Below are 21,088 nucleotides of genomic sequence, written 5' to 3'. Positions count from 1 at the left end.
TTCATTTCTGTGCATTTTGCTCAAGCACTGATCAAACTTTGTCCATTTTTTTTGCTGCAGAGGGGATCCTGCCAGTCCAAAGTGAACTCCTGATGGACATTGAAGTACTCCTGCAGAGCTTGTATCTTCAACACCATGCGCATTAGAAACTCCACCGAGTCCTTTCCTTCACCAAGGCAGGACCCAGTGACTCATTACTGTTGATAGGTCAGGGGCAGGTAATATTTTGTTTCATGTTTATTCATTCCTCCATGGATTACCAGCCATATATATGGACACATGCTGTATTCTCAAGATCTATGCTGTTTTGTAGGAATAGAGAAAATAATATGTTTAGTCTGTTTTCAAATGGTATGTCAAATTTTCTCATTGTTTATCAGTAATATTCTCTACCTTGGTTGTATATGAGCATCTTTAGATTTTTCTATATTTAGCGGTTGCAAATGTAAAATGTACAGTAAACCATTTATGTTCCTCATATTGTACTGTATTTTTAGCGGTAAAATACCGGCAGCTGTGGTTGCCAGGAATTTACTGTAAAATGTATCTGGTCAAAATAAAATGCTGTAATTTGTTATACAATTTCACTGTGTTTTTTACTGTCAAAGGTTTTAATAAGGTTTAACATATTTCTGTTATTTTTACAGTTATTTACAATAATAGGGTCTATCCTATTACTGTTAAATTAACAACAAATTACTGTAAATATTATTATATTATTACTTTTTTTTTTACTGCAAATATCCGTAAAAAGCTATGGAAAGTTGCATTTTTTACATTAAATTGCTGTTTAATTGACAAATATATTTGGTTTTTTCTATCATGATTTTGGTAAAATAATACGTTGTCTACCTTAAAAATTAGGGTTACAAAACCAGTATACCGTATTGTCTTTTACAGATTCCACATTTTTTACACGGTATATTCCTGGCAACCACAGCTGCCGGTATTTTACCGTAAATTTGACAGATTTTTTTTTACAGTGTGGGACTCATCTAGAGAGCAAAATGGAAAAGTGATCTGTGCAGAACATCACTGTTGATTGCAGTTATTTACATCAGACTTCTTCTCTGAGATAAGAGCAGCATTTGTGGGAAAGATGACAGTATTTCCAGGCTGGATGCTGTTTGCAGGGAGAACTGAATGAAAGTCTCCTGCACCTCAGCGCTGAGGTCCACACCTGTGAACACAGATGAGGTCAATCTGCTGCAGCACATAGAGCTTTACTGATCAGCAGGTTCAAAGGATTCAGCAGAGCGTAGAGTCAGAGCTAAACCTGGGAGTCACTCACGCAGTCCGGCTGGCGCATCTCCATCTGAACACCTCCGGTGTCGCGGCGCGGGCGTCTCAGATGGCCAACAGCCCCCGGTGGCACCTCCTCTCTCCACGCTGGTCCTCGGGGATTCCATCATCAGGAACGTGCGGATGAGGGGGGCGCTCACGCTGTCGTTCCCGGGAGCCACTGTTGTTGACATAGTGGACAGAATTCCCAACATTCTGGCATCCCACCCACAGGTTAACCGGCTCATCATCCACATCGGCACCAATGACATCCCCAAACAGCAATCTGAGCTGCTGAAGTTGGACTTCCTCCAACTCTTCAGCCTCCTTGGTCAGTTGCAGGTGAGTGCTTTTATCTCTGGGCCCACCCCCACCTGTGGCAGAGGGATAGGCCGTTTCAGCCGGCTGCTCAGCCTTAACACCTGGCTTTCCTCCGCCTGTGTCTCCCACGGCTTGGGTTTTATTAACAACTTTGATGCCTTCTGGGAGAGGAGGCATCTTTTTGGGGCAGACGGGCTCCACCTCAACGCCTGGGGACGCCGTTTGCTGTCCGCCAATTTGGCATTTGGCGTACAGCACTGCCGCACATCGCCCTGTCACTACCCCAAACTGACATTACCTGCTGATCCGTCTGCTACTGACTGATGTCCCCTTGGTCCCAGCTCCTATATTTGTTCCACTTTTAACAGTAATACACAAAACTCTGGACTCGGACCTCTCTCTCCCACAGTCAACACAATACCCGTCATAATCACAAACAGAGAGCAACAGAATTATCATAAATCCAGTAACTCCAAAAACATTAATAACCTCCGGCCTCTTCAAAAATATCAACATCCATTCAACTCTATTGTCAAAAATCCACCAGTCTCAATCAGTATGGCACTTTTAAATGTCCGCTCTCTGTCGAACAAGTCTTTTATTATTAATGATTTAATTTTAGATAATAAACTTGACTGTTTATTTTTAACTGAAACATGGCTGGGTTCGGATGCACCAGTTGTTCTCACTGAGGCCTCCCCACCAAATTTTAATTTCTCTTTTTCTATTAGAAGTGGTGAGAGAGGTGGTGGGACTGCATCTTTAACCAACAACACACTCACCTCCAAACAAATTTTATTTGATCATTTTACCACTTTTGAATTCCACGCTATTGTTTTCAGCAGCCCTCCAGTTTTATCTGTCACAGTTTACAGACCACCTAAAGACAGCGCTGCTTTTATCAAGGAATTCTCTGAATTTTTAACAAACATACATTCAAAATATAATATGATAATTTTAACCGGTGATTTTAACCTGCACATAGATAATCCTTCTGACCCTGCATCAAAAGAATTCTTAAACATTCTTCACTGTTTGGATTTTACCAGCACGTCACGCAGCCGACTCACAACAGAGGACACACTCTGGACCTGGTCATCACCCATGGGCTGTCCACCAGCGTGTCCTCTGTTGTTGACTTGGCTGTCTCTGACCACTACTGTGTGTTTTTTAACATCACCGGTTTTATTCAGCGGAAGACCTCGGTGCGAACTGTGAGGAGGCGCTATCTAACCTCTGAAGTGGCTGCAAATTTCACCAGGGTTTTAGTCAAATGCCCCCCTGTGATTTTACCTGCACCCTGCGATTTGATTTTTAGTTATTTTAACAGCAAACTGAAGAAAAGCCTTGACTCCGTTGCTCCACTCACCACCAAAAAGATTAACGTAAAACATGCATCACCCTGGAGAAACGAAGAAGTCAAAAAACTCAAAAGAAATTGCAGGGCAGCAGAAAGGAGGTGGAGGAAAAATAAAAACACTATCAACCATCAAATATTTTGCGAGCAACTTAAAATGTACAGTAATACATTAAGGAAGTCAAGAAATTCATACTTCGCCAAAATAATCAGTAATAACAAAAATAATCCCAAGGTCCTCTTTTCCACCATAGATCATTTATTTAACCCTGATTTTAACAGCTCCCAAAGAACCCCCACAGACTCGCTCTGTGAGCAGTTTGCAGACCACTTCAGGGGAAAGATCAGCGCCATCAGATCTGATATTTTATCTAATCGTGATATGATTTTAAATACATCTGAGGGCTCGATTGTACCTGAGGAGACACTGGACAGCTTTGTCCTGGTTAATGCTGAGAACCTGCAGAAAGTTTTCTCCACAGTGAGACCCACCACATGTCTTTTAGATCCAATCCCTTCTTCACTCTTTAAAACACTTTATGGATTTTTTGAGGCTGAGCTTTTATGCATGATGAATTGCTCTCTTCAGTTGGGTGTCTTCCCTGCTGCCTTTAAAACGGCGGTGGTGAGGCCCCTTCTGAAGAAGAGCAATTTGGATTGTAATGATTTTAATAACTACAGACCTGTATCCAACTCACCATTTTTAAGTAAAATCTTAGAAAAACTTGTTTTTACTCAGATTACTGATTTTCTGAATGATAGACAGATCCTGGAGATATTCCAGTCTGGATTTAGGGTGAACCACAGCACAGAGACGGCTCTCCTAAAGGTTTAAAGGTAATAACCTAAAGGTAATAACTATTGCATTTATTAAACTGATTTGCATTAGACTGCTGATTTATTGTGAATGAATGATATTGTTTTATGATGCATTATACTGCTGAGTTATAAGAAATACTGTTCGCAGAAAGTCATCGCCTTATTTGTCTGATTAGAAGAGAACAGCCTAACTAAGCCTAACAGGGGACAGGTACTTCTGCCCAACCTGGCAGCCACAAAGTGAACTCATTTAGGTAAAGATAACCACATGCACCTAACCAGCCTGCACCAGCCTGACATTTCTTCCTCCTAAGTAAAAACCAATGGATGGATTGAACTTAGAGTCTCAGCTCAGTTTTCTATTTTGACCACCTACACCCCAAGATACTCTTTTAAAAAGTGTTGTTTTCAGATCCCTTTGAAGTTCATAAAGGGCCTGTTCATTTTCATTCAGATGTTTTATTACATAAATGTTACTGTTTTCTTTTGATTTATGCTCCCACTACACTGCACCTCTACAAACAACAATGCCACGGACTGTCAGCTGCTTTTACATGCTGTGAACATGAGTAGGTTTGATCAGAGTTTCAATTATCAAAGAAAAGACAAACTGAGCAAAAAGAAGGAAAAAAAGACCAACTTCTTCCCAACTGACAAGAAAAATACTCGTCATGTTTTCATAATAAAGGATCAGGCTCCCCATTTATGACAGCTTGGACCAATAATGTATGTTACACTGATGCTACTGTAGAGACAGGGTCAACATCTCTATTTAAATATAATTAATATACAAAACACAATAAAAGTTATACATGAAATATTCATTATTTTTACTATTGATAAAATTCATGTATACTAATCAAGGTTATACATGAGTAACGACATTATTAATAATGATTAATAATAATAATTCTAATGGCAACATGATGACTGTTCATAGCTCCTGCTTTGAAATACTGAACTTAAACATTGACCTGATGAAAGATCACAATTCACAGTGGCCCACTGTCAGAATCATTCTGAATATAAACTCATCGAGTTAATCTGAACCTTTCTCAAATGTGCTGTGAATAAATGCTGCTGCAAGCCACTGTGGGAAAGCTGTGTTATTATCATGGAAACATCTGTGACACATTCACAGAGGACGAGGACACAAAGGGACGACACGCAGAGGCTGTGTTAAAGTCAAAAATCCAAATCTTTAGTCCTAAACAGGCAGTGGTTACAAACAGGAAGACGAGCAGTCCATTAAACAGTCTACAGGGTCAAACATACAGAGAATTCAAACAGCTATTAAAAACAAATAACTGGACACTGAAAAACTTCAGTGATGTGTGAGGCACCAAAGGGAAGCAGCTGAGTATATTCAATGAATTCTCTTCAAATACAAAGACAGAAACTCCTACAGGCAGCATGCAAACTGAGCAGGATACACAAAGATCAGAGATTACAAAAGAAATCAGAAAAGATTTCAAACTTACTGAGAGCAAGGCCTCTGTTACAAATCTGTCTAATAGAAAAACATGCTGTACAGATACAATACGCTCAGTGTTCATGGTCATTTAAAAACTGGCTCTACCTGAACCACTTCAATATTTTATGAAGTCACTGAGTCGACCATTTCTACAGTTTGTTTCCTTCATTGCAGTTAGAGTGCGGCTGGTAAGGATGAAAACACACACAGAGCGTAAATTGTCTTTGTTAGTAACAAACGTCAGCAAAGAAAAGACAAAACACACAAACACTCATGATATTCATGAATCATTAGAAAGCATCCAAACATTCTGCTCGTGGACTTTTACAGTCTTATTTGCACTCGCTCATCTTCATAATCATCCTGATCAATACATGACAGGGGAGGCTTTGAGGTAGGCGGGGCTCTCTGCTGATGTCAGCATGAAAGGCAGGACCAGCGTCTGCCACATGTTGGTGAAACATCACAGTACACTGGCGTGGTTTCCTTTCCAGATGTTGGACGTTTGACACTTCAACGTTGAGGCCAACAAGAAGACACAGTTTTGGGTCGGGTTGCTGCAGGGTTTCTAACTGAGCAAAAGCAGAAGCACACAGACCAACAGGGATCAGATGCTGAGTGTTAGAGGAACATCTGTGCTGATCACTGAATGCTGCTGTGGTCTCTTGTTGAAGTTGGCTGGTGGGACAGTCTAATAGTGATATCCTGCCCATCGGAGGAACACTTTTAAAAACACATGCAATACTTTGTTTGTATTACAGTCACAGTTTATGTTATTTTTGTCCTTTAAAAGTGTTGCTGTACTATAAAGTCCTATAATTTGAGGCTAAAATGGCTCAGAGAGTCTCTCTCTCAGAGGATCTCCTTTGAAAGTGGAGACGGCTTTATCCGCTGATCCACGTCACTTTACCTGGATGTTTTCTTTGAAGCTGGATGAAGACTCCTCTCCCTCACTCCTGCTGCAGCTGTGTGGTCCAGTTGGCCTCTGAGGTCACAGTCAACATCTGTAGCAGAAGAGGGGAAATAAAAGTCCAGGTTACCAAAACTGGGAGCTTTTCCAAAATAGAGCGTAACTGGACTTTTTCAGCCTTACAGGCAGATAGTCGTCTGAAGCTGCAGCTTTTTCTTTTTAGCTTTTTCCAATCTCTGCTCTCGGCTTTCTTTGAGAACATGTCTGCTTTCTTGGCATGGGTCTGTCTGCTGTTGGTGAAGAGACTAAATCCACATACTCGCTACTAAGATCTCCTCAAGTAGTCTCAACCAGATTACAGTTTAAGAGTAAATGTCTCCTGAGAGTTTCACCTTGGGGAGATGCTGTCTTGCTAACATGCAATCATGAGCATTAATCTATGAGGTGAAAAAGTCATTTTAAAAGCTCCAGCCACAAGTTTTATTTCATCTGTGTTTTGGTCAGAGTCCCATCAGACCTCCAGAATGGTGTCAGAGTGTTTTCTATCCACGTGATGAGCACAGGCCTCAGGTCCAGACCTCCACGGGCACCATAGCCTCTTTGGAGCTAATAGGTGCAAGAAGGTTTTGTTGGGATAGGAACTGAAGAGGAAACTGACGAGGAAGGCAAGGATCTTCTTCAGCTCCTCCGAGCCAGGACCTCTTTGTGTAGGCCAGCATTGGCCAGGTAGCCCTCCAGCATCGCTGGATGGCCGACAGTGGAAAACCTAGAGGAGTAGGAGAGAAACAGCAGCTTGGAGCATGTCTTTATACTGTTTAGTTTTTAGAGCCACAGACTTTCTTTTAATGTCATTGTTCAGGATCTATGACTGATTATGTATTTATTGTATTCCTCCATGACTGTGTGACAGCAAGTGGAAAAAAACCAGCTTCACCTTTGTTGATATGCTTGTAATTTTAATATTGATTAAATGGCCCATGAAATAATAGAAAGCTCATATATGAAAATGTATTTTAAGAAGTAAAATGTTAATCTGAGTACAAAGGAGTACACTCACCTTCTGGTAGATGGAGGTGTAGCGAGCGCTGGTGAACATCCAGGCCTCCTCGTAGAACTGATCACTGATTGGATCCAAAACATCGATGGAGGATCTGTGTAAGCGCTGAGGATCGTCCTGATGGACAGAACAGAAGGAGAGTGAGACAAGTGAAGATATACTAAATAACACTGTGACATGAACTGAGCCACACACAGTTTGATTCACAGGTGATTGACACATTATTTGACCACGAGCAATCTTTTCTGGTTTGACGCCGTCTTTGTAGCCAGAAACCAGCTCTCTCCTCGGCTTCCTCCACTACACGCTTCCCCCACGCCAGTCTCCTCCGTCACTATAAAGGGGAGAGTCATGAGCTCCATCACCCTCACCTGTGCCGTCCAACGTCCCGCCACCAGCCTCCACTGCAGCAGGCCAGAGACCACACCCCTGCCACAATAAGTAAAAGTATATCCTTGCTGTACCCTTGATGCTAAATGTGCTAAATTAACCGCTGCCTTTGCCCCTTTGGGATTATTCTTATGTCACTGGGATGTTGACCTTTGACCTTCACATTAGAGAGATGGGCAGACATAATTAGTGTATGAATTTTAAAGTAACAGGTAATAAAGAGAGTGTAGCAAATGTAGTCAGGTTTCTTACTCTGTATCACACATGAGTGCCCGAGGGAGGCGGGGCTGACTGGGGAGACACAGGAAACAGAGAGACAGGGCTGACTCGACATGAAACGATGAAACGTGGGACACGGGAACAGAAACTAAACACAGGCTGAAATGAACACTGAGGGAGGGAGAACTAAGATTACTGAGAGCCTGATAAATAAGAAGAACAAAAACCAAGAAAAACAAGAGTCAAAGAAAACCAAAAACACAAAGCATTGGGCCAGGACCCACTGCTGTGACATTTATATGTGATAAAAACATTAAAAACTGCTCAGATGTTGAAATCTTTCTACGTATACTTTAGGTTCAGCTCTCCAGCCTGGCATTTGGTTAAGCATGATTCAAACATTTGATTTTGTTTAACTGGTTTTAATTATAGTTACTTTTTGTGAACATTTGTTGCAGCATTTAAAAATACATCATTTATTTTCAAACTTTTATTTGATTTAGAGCATCATATTTGACCAACGTAAATGTTTTAATTTCATATAAAATAACTGAAACAGTGAACTAAATATCTGAAATCTTTCCTTCCTTAAAAGTTATAATCCTACTTAAGTTATAGTGCAAACGCTTAAGCAACAAATATACTTGATGCTAATTAATTAATATTTCCCTTTGATGTTGCAACTATGCGGTCACTTCTGTCTTTAAACAAAATAATATTTTCCAGTTACAGAAATCATAAAGTCCAAACTAAAGTGCTACTGTTGCTATATGCATTTTATATAAATCATGGATGATGGTCCTGACATGAAGGAAGAGAAAGTTACAGGTTGCATCCTTTGACTTTGTCTCCGTGCCTTTGGGCGATTTTCAGAAGGACAGATGTTTCTGTTCAATTCTTAAATCAATGTTTTCAAACACAAACACTATTTTAAAGCTTCTAGAGAGTAAAATATTAATGATAATTATAATAACAATAATAAAAACAAAAGCTCTCAGATCCATCAAACCAAGCAGCAGAAAGAACAATAACTGAAGAGAAAACTTTAACCTTGTAGACTTCATTATGTTCCAGCTGCTCTACAGACGCTGTGACCTCGAACTTAAGCAGGTCGTAAAGTATGTGCAGCTCAATAACTTCATAATCAGACCCTGTGGTATTTAGGCAGCAGAACAACTAAGAATAACAACTACAAATAATGTTTTTAGGTTTCTGTTGTACTGCAAGGTTCTGTACAGGAGAACCAAACCAAGAGCAAATATTACGTCTCATTTACACCTGAGCACGAAGAGCCATCAACATTTAGCAAATTGAATCATCTTTGTTTAGATGCAAGAAGAATCATATAGAAATGAAAAAGTAGAAATAGAAATCCAGAGCAAAGATATCCTCTAATTCAGCGTAGCACATGTGCAGCTGCTGCGATTCACGTAAGCATTCGGCTCGTCGCTGTTGCAGATTTTTCTCTCGCTGTTCTGGCTCACAGCGCTGCAAACACAAAAATAAATATCCCCAAAGGTGTGAAAGGGAGCTAATTAGTAAGAGTATTGTTACTCTCCGCAGGAGTAGTCCAGCAGTAGAAATCAGTCCAATAACAAGGTGTGTAACATCTAGCAGGGTGACAGAAAAACCCAGGGTAACTTCTAAGGACCTCAACGTCTCTCTCACATTGTGTTTTTTAAACATGCTTCCATTTGTCACTTCAGTCTTTACTCTGAAATACAGGAAGAGAAATCATGGCTGAAACAATTTCTCATGAAACCAGGGGTGTGGTCCAACAGTCAGTTTGGTGAGGAAGGTTCCTAACTGAGAGAAGTGACCCAGAAGTATCTGTGTAGCAGCCACAATGAATCCAGATCATGAGCTTTATTAACTGATCAAAGTCTCTTCTTTCATCTTCTGTATCATTCAGTTTGCATTGGTAATGCCCATTATTGTAATGCTTTTTTAAGACCAGCAAAACTTTATTTCACTTTGGGTTAGCTGGGATAAGTGATGGATGGAGGGAATTTTACTTCAGCCACAGAAATCCTAAACAGGAAGGAGGAGCAGAGTTACAGTGGATCACTATCCAGCAGGGAAACAAGGTTTATTTCAATTTCTTGGCCATGAGTGAGATTTACTGAGTGGGCAAATTAGGGAGACGACACCATCAGATCCCGAGCCCTCCATGTGTTAATCAAGAGACGGCTGCTGTGCTACAACCATAAATAATGAATAAATTAGGAGCTAAAGCTGAAAGGACAGTTTATTTGTACCATCTTCACGTGAACACATTCAAGAACATCACAGATGAAGAAACATTAAAAACTTCCACACTACATAAAGCAAGAAAAATAGTTTTTCTTTCAGGTGGTTTCAGAAAAACAGAAACATCAAACATCTCCAAGACTCTCTTTGAAAGAACTAAAAACCTTTGTTCTCATGGTCCAATCATGAGTGAACTCCCCGATGAAGCCTTGTGTGCTAAAACATGTCAGAGTTTTAAAGGTTAAACATGAGTTTCCAAAACGTTTTGCTGGAGAACAATGAACTATTTGACTGAGTTTCAATCATTTACAGACGAGCAAAACCAGGACAGAGAAAAAAGGACAAAACTGACTCAGTAAAACAACAGAAAAGAAGATCCCATGTAGATCTGTATTATGTAGAAGTTCAGCCCAGCAACCAGTTCAGTTCAACACAAGTTTAAATGATTCTATCTGAACTCTGTGGAGCCTGATCTCAAGCTTTTTGAGTCCGACACAGAAACCAGAGGATCTTTCTGTGTCTTCAGATTCACTGTTATCCAGTGATGAGAGTGATTTCAGCCCTGAGTGATCGCGCTGATGTTTGCACAGAGCAGACAATGAGGTGAATGTTTGGGCACATTGGTAACAGTGAAACAGTTTATTAGTAACGTGGGATCGTTTGTGTTCAGAGTATGAACTGAGATTCCTGAAGCTCTTGTCACACTGGTCACAGCTGTAGTTTCCTTCCATGTGTGCACGTTCATGAATGTTACGACTACCTGACCGTGAGAAGCTTCTCTCACAGTGTCTGCACTTGTGTGGTTTCTCTCCTGTGTGGACTCGTTTGTGTGATTTAAGCTTCCATGCAGTGGTGAAGGATGACCCACACTGATCACAGAGGTGCTTTTTAACCCCACTGTGAATCAGTTCATGTTGTTTTAAGTGATGTGATGTGGTGAAGCTTCTCCCACATTCTTTGCAGTATTTCAGTTTGTCTCCAGTGTGTCTACGTTGATGTGTTTTAAGGGCAGCTTGCCGACTGAAAGTTTTTCCACAGAGGTCCCAATGAAAGTCTTTCCCACCACCACAGTGATGACAGGGTTGAGAACTGGATCCATCTGTGTCGCTCTGCTTCTAAACAAAGACACAAAGACAGTGTAAGTCAGTCCTTGTATCCTGAACGTCGCCTGAAATAAAGAGCATCTCTGCAGACGTCCAACTACATTTGACTGTTTCAGTTAACACACTCAGTTTACTGGGCTGCAATAACTACAATACTACCACCATAATACTACAGTGATACTAAAATCATAACTGAAAGGAAAATCTGAATAATCACTCAGAGCTGCTTTTCCATGCAGTAGAATTGCTAACATGCTAACACAGTTTAATGAGCAGAGTTGTTCCAAACAGTCAGGCTAAAATGACAAGATAACAATATAAATACATACCTCACAGTAGCTGCACTTGTAGAGTCTCTTTCTGGTGTGGATCTGTTGGTGTCGTCTCAGGTGATGTGGAGATTTAAAAGTCTTCTCACACAGGTCACATCGATAAGGTCTCTCCTCAGTGTGGGTAAACATGTGTTGTTGTAACTGTGCGTCTGTTGTAAACTGTTTGCCACACTGTTCACAGCAGTACACATCATGTCTGGTGTGAATGCGTAGGTGTGTATTTCGGCTCCCTCTCTGGCCGAAAGTTTTTCCACACTCGTCACAGCTGTATGCCTTAATTCCAGAGTGGGTAACTAGATGCCTCTGTAAGTGGCTACTGTGAGTAAAAGCTCTGCCACACTGATCACAGCTGTACGCTTTAACTCCACTGTGGATGAGTTGGTGTTGTTTTAGGGAACGCATCCAGGAAAAAGACTTTCCACACAAGTCACAGCTGAACGGTCTCTCTCCAGTGTGGATGACCTGATGCTGTTTTAGTGAAGCCTTCACAGTAAACTCCATCCCACACTCGTCACAGCTGTATGGCTTAATTCCAGAGTGGGTAACTAGATGCCTCTGTAAGTGGCTACTTTGAGTAAAAGCTCTGCCACACTGATCACAGCTGTATGGCTTAATTCCAGAGTGGGTAACTAGATGCCTCTGTAAGTGGCTACTTTGAGTAAAAGCTCTGCCACACTGATCACAGCTGTATGCCTTAATTCCAGAGTGGGTAACTAGATGCCTCTGTAAGTGGCTACTTTGAGTAAAAGCTCTGCCACACTGATCACAGCTGTACGCTTTAACTCCACTGTGGATGAGTTGGTGTTGTTTTAGGGAAACCTTGAAGGAAAAAGACTTTCCACACAAGTCACAGCTGAACGGTCTCTCTCCAGTGTGGATGACCTGATGCTGTTTTAGTTTAGCCCTCAGAGTAAAACCCTTCCCACACTCGTCACAGCTGTGTTTTTTCTCTCCCTTTCTTCTGTGAGGTTTGTCGGCCTCCTGAGAGCGCTGACTTCTGGCTCCATGTTGGTCCTGCAGTGACAGAGATACAAACAGAGGCAGTGAGTGAAATGCAGTCGTGGAACAAACTCAACCTTCAAACTCCATTAACACTAGTTTTAAACCTGAAGGTGGAGCGTGGCACCAAACACCTTAAAGGTCTCTTATCCCCACCTGCTGGTAGTTCTAACACATTACATCCAACCTGCTGTTAAAGATAATTCATGACTGTTCAAACACTAAAATCATGCACACACACACACACACACACACACACACACACACACACACACACACACACACACACACACACACACACACACACATTATTTTATAATTTAGATTATTTTGTTGTTTCCTATTACATATTTCTATAATTTGTATAGATTTATACAGAATTATTCAGTGATAATAAATCCTATGTTTGTTTATTCTAAAGGAACCCCGTTAGCTTCCACAACAGATGTTGCTCGTCTTCCGTCAAATACTCACATAAAATATTACACAATAAAGTGGATTCAAGATATCCACATAATTTCACTCTTACATCCACAGTGAGGTTTCACAATTGTTCAAATATAAGCAATCAATAATAATAATAATAATATCAATAACATTGAGGCACATTACACAAATTTCAAAAACAAATCATGTCTTACAATATTTACAACAACTAAAAGCTCTGTAAATCGGCTTTTAAGTCTTCATTGAAGTTTTGAATAATTCTCTAATTTTTTAAGGCAACTTATTCCACTTAAAAGTTGCTCTAAATGTAACTGTTTTACAAAACGTTACTTTTAACTCGAGCATTTACTAAATTGCAGCTTGTTGAAAACTGTGTAATATGATGATGTATTTCATCTGGATACTGCAGCTGAGCAGAATAAATGTGGTGTGTTTAACAGAATTGCTTTCTTTAGAACTACAAGTAAGCCATAGAATATTTTAGCCTGTACAGGAAGCCAAGAAAGGTTATTATGCATTTGATCAATATTAGTATAGTATGAACATCTTCACACTAATCTGGACGCCTTATTCTGGACTAACTGAAGTCTGTTAAGATCTGTCTCATTAGCTGCTGACCAAATGATTGAACAATACTCCAGATGAGACATTACTAGTGCATTAATGACATCTTTCATAATGAAGAAGTGATACACAAAGAGCATTTCATAGCCATAGCTATGCCTTGTCGGCAGAGTTATGTGACATTAGTGATGTTTGTACTTTCAGCGTTAACTTGGTTTTAAAGCCTTTAAAATATACGCCGTTCAATAGTCGACCTTAATCTGACAGAGAATGTGATGATTTTGTGGATAATTAAAGTCAGTCATATATCCACAAACACAACAAGCTGAAAGTCAGTGATGCTGCTCGGTTTGCAGTCCTGAACATCACGGCACAAGCAGGATTCACTGCACTGTTAATGTTAGCTGTGTTATATTGCTGCCTCTGTTCGCTGGTGTCGAGCCAAACGCACTTTAACGTGTGTTTGAACGAGCTGACGGTTCACTCGTTAAGCTGAAAGAAAGATGCTTTAATCACAGCAGTCACACATGTGTCCACTGCACCATCTGGAACTCTTCTTGTTTACACTCGTAATAACACAAACACTAAATCCTGCTTCTCTGGTGCTGTTGTGTAGCAGTGTGTACACCTGAGACTGTCACCTGTCTGTCTGTCCTGCACTCTCTCTCTGTTTCTTTCTCTCTGATTGTGGAATAAAAGTATGAACATGTGTTTATAAGTTACACTTGTGTTTGAATCCTGCAGCTTATCACACATTTGATTTCCATGTGTGACGACTGCAAGTGTCCAGAGTGAGGACAGACTGAGGGAGCCACTGCTGCACATCATCTGTGAGGCTTTGCAGCCCTGATGATCCACCAGGACAAACTCAGCAGTGTGTGAGGAAGAGGAGGAGGAAGAGCCAGCAGCAGCTGACAGATGGAGAGAATAGACAGACTGTTCCCTGTTTGTGAAGGACTGCTAGGAAAGTTTAACATAACTGTCTGTGCTGAATCAGTCTTATTAGGTAATGTTCAAATAATGTGATCATCCCAGTGTTTCCAGTGTGGGAGAAAGTACTCAGGGCCTTCAAGTTACACACTATGAAAGGCAGCAACAAGTTTAATGTTCAGAAACCTAAAGTCTGTATCAGCAGCAGAATGGAGCTAAAAATAAATGTTGGTTTCAGTTCTATGAAGCTTTGAGTATTTTGGATCAGTAGCTGCTGTGTTTGTTGCATCATATTGCTGTAACTGTTTATATGCTTTATATATTCTGAGCTAAGTTGATCTATAGTGTGTGGAGCAGGGAAATTATTTTACTGCTATTGTTAAATAATCATCATTATTACCATTGCATTAATAATATAATCTGCAGTATGATCATTGCTTTGACAATGTAACAGATAGCTTTAAGATGGCCTTAAGATGTTTATGATGATGTTAATTTTGTATTTCAGATGCCGTTATAACTATTGTGTACACAATGCATATCTGTGCTTATTTGAGTTGATGTTCAGGTTCTTTAAAGGTCTTAAGCTTCACTGACGTGACTGTTCAGGTGATACATGCTGAGGGAAAACTAGAACATAGAAGGAATTGCAATACATGCTTACAAAACACTTATATATCAGGTCATTTCATATTAAGGTTTTAAGTAGAGGTTCTTGGTTAAAACATTTATTTAGTAGAAGACATACATATAGTCTCAGTGAGCCTCTGGTCTCGTGAAAGGTCAGAAGTGCAACAGGTGAATTGAGAAAGAGCATTTGAGGACGAGACACAGACAGTTAGTAGGTGAAGAGGTGACACAAAGAGCATGTGAGGTCAACACACACACACACATGAGTTAGATTTATTTAGAGGAGAGATTAGTCATGTCTCGGCAAGAAAGAGGAACAATTCACTTTAAGACAAGAACGGAAAGTACCATCCATGAAAATAGAAGATGATCTTCTGGGTTAAAAGTCATTGTGGTGTTGATCTGATCTATGTATAAAATGTATCTGTGACGCATGAAGGGGCGTCAGTAAATCAAACCCTGATGCTATAAAATATCTGTTCATGCTTTGATTAAGTTGAAGACTAATTGCTGTCTGCGTACAGAGTTGTCTTCCCACACGTGTGTATTCATTAAAAATCATTGTTTGACCAAGAGCTTCTGGACCATGGGTGGTTTGTACTCTCCTTCCTCAATTTTGAACCTTAACAAGTGTTACATCATATTCTATAAGGATGTTATGTGTTTGTAGACTTTCTGCCCAGTTTGACCCATTTAGCAGAAGTCAGCCTGTTTAAGGCTCTGATATCTATTCTGTGTGACTTAAAGCAGTTATGACATGGTCTGATTTTCTCACCCAATAAAGGAATATTTCATATATCAGTCTGCTCTTCATTCTATCAGACACAGTTATCACAGCTCCTACATTTGCTTTTTACACATATATGTAAGCATTGAGCCACATTTAGTACCAACATATTAAATGAACAATATTTGTCTCTTATATATGACACATCTATATACACACTGTTACAGATACTTGTCTGTGAGTGAAGTGATTAATATAATAACTATAATATCTCTTTATCTCAGTCGGTGATCCCCACATGCTTCAAGGAGTCCATCATTGTTCCTGTCCCGAAGAAACCCCACCCTGCTTCTCTCAATGACTATCGCCCTGTAGCCCTCACCTCAGTAGTGATGAAGTGCTTTGAACGCCTGGTCAGAGACTTCATCATTTCTTCACTGCCAGACACACTGGACCCACTACAGTTCGCTTACCGTCCAAATCGTTCCACAGACGATGCCATCTCTCATCTCCTCCACACATCACTCACTCACTTGGACACTAGAAGGGGGAATTATGTTCAAATGCTCTTCATAGACTACAGCTCTGCATTTAACACCATAATTCCCTCCACACTCACCACCAAGCTGGAGCATCTGGGACTCAGCTCATCTATGTGTCAGTGGATCTCCAACTTCCTAACTGGCAGACCACAGGCAGTAAGGATGGGCAGACATGTCTCAGCCTCCACCACTCTCAGCACTGGAGCCCCCCAGGGGTGTGTTCTGAGCCCCCTGCTGTACTCTTTGTACACATATGACTGCGTGGCCACTACCAGCTCCACCACCATCATCAAGTTTGCTGACGACACCGTCGTGGTGGGCCTGATCTCTGATAACAACGAGACGGCCTACCTGAAGGAGATTAGGAATCTGGAGAACTGGTGCCAGAGGAACAACCTCCTTCTAAACGTCAGTAAGACAAAGGAGCTGATAGTGGACTTCAGCACTAAGCAGGAGAGGAACTGCCAGACCCCCGTCATCAACGAGTGCCCAGTGGAGAGAGTGGACAGCTTCAAATACCTCGGAGTTCACATCACGCAGGACCTGTCATGGTCCTGTCACATCAACACCGTGGTGAAAAAGGCCCGACAGCGTCTCTACCACCTCAGACGCTTGAGAGACTTCCAACTACCCTCCAAGGTGCTCAGGAACTTTTACTCGTGCACCATAGAGAGCATCCTGACGGGAAACATCTTAACCTGGTTCGGGAACAGCACCATGCAGGACAGACGAGCTCTACAGAGGGTTGTGCGGTCAGCTGAGCGCACCATCTGCTCCGAGCTCCCTGACCTGCACTCAATCTACAGCAGGCGGTGCTGGACCAAGGCCAGGAAGATCGTGAAGGACCTCAACCATCCCAACAACAGACTGTTCTCTCTGCTGAGGTCAGGAAAGCGATTCCGCTCCCTGAAGACCAACACAGAGAGACTGAGGAGGAGCTTCTTCCCGCAGGCGATACGGTCTCTCAATCACACCACCACACAGTACTGACCCACACATATGGTTCTTACACACACACTGGACTTTGTTTTCACTTCATCACTTAAATCACTGCTGCTGTTATTGTGTATATATTTATTTATACTTCTTGTGTATTTTGTTCATACATTCTTATATAGTTCTATATTGTGTATTTTGTTGTACAGTTATTTTATTTTCAATTTAATTTATATATTTTATCTTATTCTTTCCCAGTGTGTTGTACAGTTATTTCATTTTTAACCTTAATTTATATTTTATTCCTTCCTAGTTAAATTTACCCTTTTTAATTTTTCATATTTATTTCCTATCTTATTCATAGCCTTTTCCTTTTTTGTTTTCTTTAGGTCACGAGCAGTTGTCCAAGCATTTCACTACATATCATACTGTGTATGACTGTGTATGTGACAAATAAAATTTGAATTTGAATTTATCTATTCTGTGTGACTTAAAGCAGTTATGACATGGTCTGATTTTCTCACCCAATAAAGGAATATTTCATATATCAGTCTACTCTTCATTCTATCAGACACAGTTATCACAGCTCGTACACTTGCTTTTTACACATATATGTAAGCATTGAGCCACATTTAGTACCAACATATTAAATGAACAATATTTGTCTCTTATATATGATACATCTGTATACACACTGTCACAGATACTTGTCTGTGAGTGAAGTGATTAATATAATAACTATAATATTGGCCATATTATATTTACATTACCACAGTGAGATGACTTTAGTCTCATGAACAACATCAGCTAATTGTTATTTACAGCTAATCTTAAACGACTGTTCAGCACAGAAATGAAGCCCAACAATCATGTTTCACAGTCCTGTGGTCTCAGCCTCAGATACTCATCAAATCACACAGAGCTCATGTAGAAACAAATGAACTAAATATGTTCTCCTTCATTTCTGTCAAACAAAGCTGTATGAAACGTTTCCAGCTGTTAGTATCATGGTTGCTAGGCAACCTGGGCAGCGCGACGGAGGCTAGACGTCCCATTTCACGAGCCTACGAGCCTCGCACTTCGGCCTTAGCGGTCTTTGAGTCCGCGGCCCTTGAGGACTTTAAAGCTGCAGAACCTGAATCGGGATACAGCCATGATGATCTCCAGCCTCGTGCTCGCCAACATTCTCACCTGAGTTAAGAAGACGATCACTGAAATGGTCTCAGCAGGTCCTTTGATGACAGCAATGAAATGCAGTGGTAAGGCTTTTTGGGGATTAAGTTCGTTTTCATGGCAAAGAAGGACGATGCAGTTCATCTGATCACTCCTCATAACATTCTGGAGTGCAGGCAAAATGCTATTATAAAAACTTAAGCAGCAACTTCTCCAGGTTCCAATATTTATGCAATTCTCAAACCTTTTGGCCACGACTGTATAACCTCTTCTGAAGTTTAGTGGATATTATACATGGTTATGCTCAGGATGTGTCGGCCAGTTTCCACTGGAAACGCCTTTTGGTTAAACTGTCAGCGAGGAATTTGCATTTGCACTGTTACATTTTTATATAACTTTAATCCACATAAACAACAGCTGCTTGTTTCAGTGAAAATACATTGATGGGTTTTTAATAAAGTTGTGCAGCTGGAAAGTATTTTGTCTGGTGTCAATTCTATCGTCAGCTACATCGTTATGGCAAATGTTCAAATGTATATGGTGATAAATATCTTTGGTCATATGGTCCTGCTCTGTCTGTCACCTTCTGTGTTGAGCTCATTGTTTCCTCTGTAGTGGCTGAGCTGAGTCCAAGTAGCTGAAAATGTTCCTCTGCTGCTCCGTCAGACTCTCCTCCTCCTGCTGATCAGCTGGGACACAAAACAGATCTTTGTTAGGCTCCACACTGCACTGAAGAGTCAAAGTGTCTCATATGTTCATCTGACAAGTAAAAGAACACATTTTTGTTTCCCGAGGTGGGCAACTTGTTGGAAACAAACACAAAAGCTTTGAGCACTGATACCTGCCATTGCTGGCATTGAAAGATGCAACGCCAGCAATGTGGATTGTCAAGACTCAAACCAATCATCAAGCAAAGACAACAGGGATCATTTGTTTCTGTTTATTTAGCATTCACAGCATTTGTAGTTGCCTTCTGTGCAGGGGAAGTCCACGCACACTGTGTGGTACCGCCATCCGCAGAAGGTGCATTCAACCTCTGTAAGAGAAACGAGATTGTCTGAGACTGAAATGATATTCACTAAAGAAGTGGTGATTTGTAAAACTTCACATTTTGATCCGGGACGTACTCTGCATGAAAACAAGTGCTCACTCTTCCTGCTCAACAAATGACAAGGGCGGAGCCTTATACCACGTGATACAGAAGCTGTGCCGTGTGATGCTAAAATTAGCAGGGAAACAACAACGGAGAGCACGTCAGGGACTGTGCAAAACGAGGGATTTAGGAAAAGGAAGAGAGAGAGAGCAAGCAAGAGAGAGAAATAAAAGAGCAGGAGAGAGAGATGGAAGAGCAAGAGAGAGAGAGCCAGGGCATCGATGACTTTGCTCGCCCTGAACCTGCCATATTACAGGCCTTCTTAGATTACCACCCACAGCAGAACAGTAGCAGTGCAGTTGTGATGAGGGTGTTCAGCTGTAAAGATGGCACCAACAGGAAGTGGCTTACTTATTGCAAAGAACGCCATTTATTGTTCTGCTTTGTGTGTCTGGCATTTGCAAGGCTGACTGACACCAGCACATTTATAACAGGCATGAGTGACTGGCGACATATACATCTGCGCACAGAGGAGCATGAAAAGAGAAATACACACCAGACCTGTGCTGAAGCTTTTTTCTTAAGGTGCTCAAAAGGCAACATCAGGAGCTTGTTTGCTGGCAGTCAGTTGTCAGCTCACAGAGCACAAGTGAAAAAGAGACGGCAAGTTTTAGAGCGTATAGTGGATGTGATCAAAGTACTTGGGAAGAGGGGACTCAGCTATAGGCATGTGGAGAATGAGGCTGCATACACTTTAGGTGATAACACCATCGATCATGGTAACTTTCTGGAACTAATTGTGTTATTAGGCAAGTATGATATGTGCCTTGGAGAACATTTGAATGACTGCATTGAAAAAAAGCAAGAAGTTGCATCAGACCAGTGGATCAAGAGGTAGAGGATCTCTCATCACCCTACTCTCCAAAACAACTGTCAACTCAGTGATTGATGCACTTGGCCATCTCCTTCAAGAGAGCATCGCCAGTGATGTCCAGAAAGCTGGGATGTTTTCTGTTCAGCTAGACACAACCCAAGACATCACAGGTTATGATCAGTGTTCAGTAATCATCAGGTATGTTACTGAGTCTGTGCAGGAGAGGCTTGTCTCCATAGTGAGGTGCGAAGCATCCACGGGGCAGTACTTTGTAAACTTGCTTTCTGGAGTTTTAGAGCATCTGAATCTAGACAAGGCCATGTGCATTGGGAATGCAACAGATGGTGCTTCAAATATGCAGGGCCAGTACAAAGGCTTTTCAGCACTTATGACTGCCCAGTCTCCAACTCATGTGCATGTGTGGTGCTATGCACACATACTTAATCTTGTGATTGCTGACACAACACAAAGTGTCATTGAAAGTGGATCACTCTTTAATTTACTTAATGACATAGCTGTGTTCATCAAGGAGTCCTATCACAGGGTTAATCTGTGGGAGAAACAAACCAAAAACACAAGACACAGACGCCTTAGTCCAATAGGTGAGACACGGTGGTGGGCCAAGCATGATGCCCTCCAGAAAATCTTTGGACATTTTGG

General features: G+C 41.1%; 1 protein-coding gene across 1 annotated transcript; it reads right to left on the bottom strand.

The window, feature by feature from the left end:
* Positions 1 to 5,556: 5,556 nt before the first annotated feature.
* Positions 5,557 to 7,441, bottom strand: LOC146606876 (phospholipase D1-like). The gene is made up of 3 exons (XM_085349344.1): positions 7,220 to 7,441; positions 6,680 to 6,928; positions 5,557 to 6,256 (listed from the first exon to the last, which is right to left on the bottom strand). The coding sequence occupies exons 1-3, from the start codon at positions 7,439 to 7,441 to the stop codon at positions 6,203 to 6,205; spliced, it is 525 nt and encodes a 174-aa protein (XP_085205470.1). The 3' UTR covers positions 5,557 to 6,202.
* Positions 7,442 to 21,088: the final 13,647 nt, after the last annotated feature.

Source organism: Diplotaxodon limnothrissa, unplaced genomic scaffold (genome assembly GCF_057381915.1).
Source record: "Diplotaxodon limnothrissa isolate DT_005_m unplaced genomic scaffold, D_limnothrissa_male_GT1.1 unmapped_scaffold_4, whole genome shotgun sequence".
Taxonomy (NCBI): domain Eukaryota; kingdom Metazoa; phylum Chordata; class Actinopteri; order Cichliformes; family Cichlidae; genus Diplotaxodon; species Diplotaxodon limnothrissa.
This window is presented reverse-complemented; position numbering and strand designations above follow the sequence as displayed.

What these genes read in the sequence shown, in the direction of transcription:
- LOC146606876 (XM_085349344.1), bottom strand. Translation starts at nt 7,441, where the DNA reads ATGTGTCAATCACCTGTGAATCAAACTGTGTGTGGCTCAGTTCATGTC. An exon ending in ACACCTCCATCTACCAGAAG is followed by an intron (nt 6,929 to 7,219) that starts GTGAGTGTACTC and finishes CTACTCCTCTAG; the next exon opens with GTTTTCCACTGTCGGCCATC. An exon ending in ACTCTGACACCATTCTGGAG is followed by an intron (nt 6,257 to 6,679) that starts GTCTGATGGGAC and finishes CTTCTGCTACAG; the next exon opens with ATGTTGACTGTGACCTCAGA.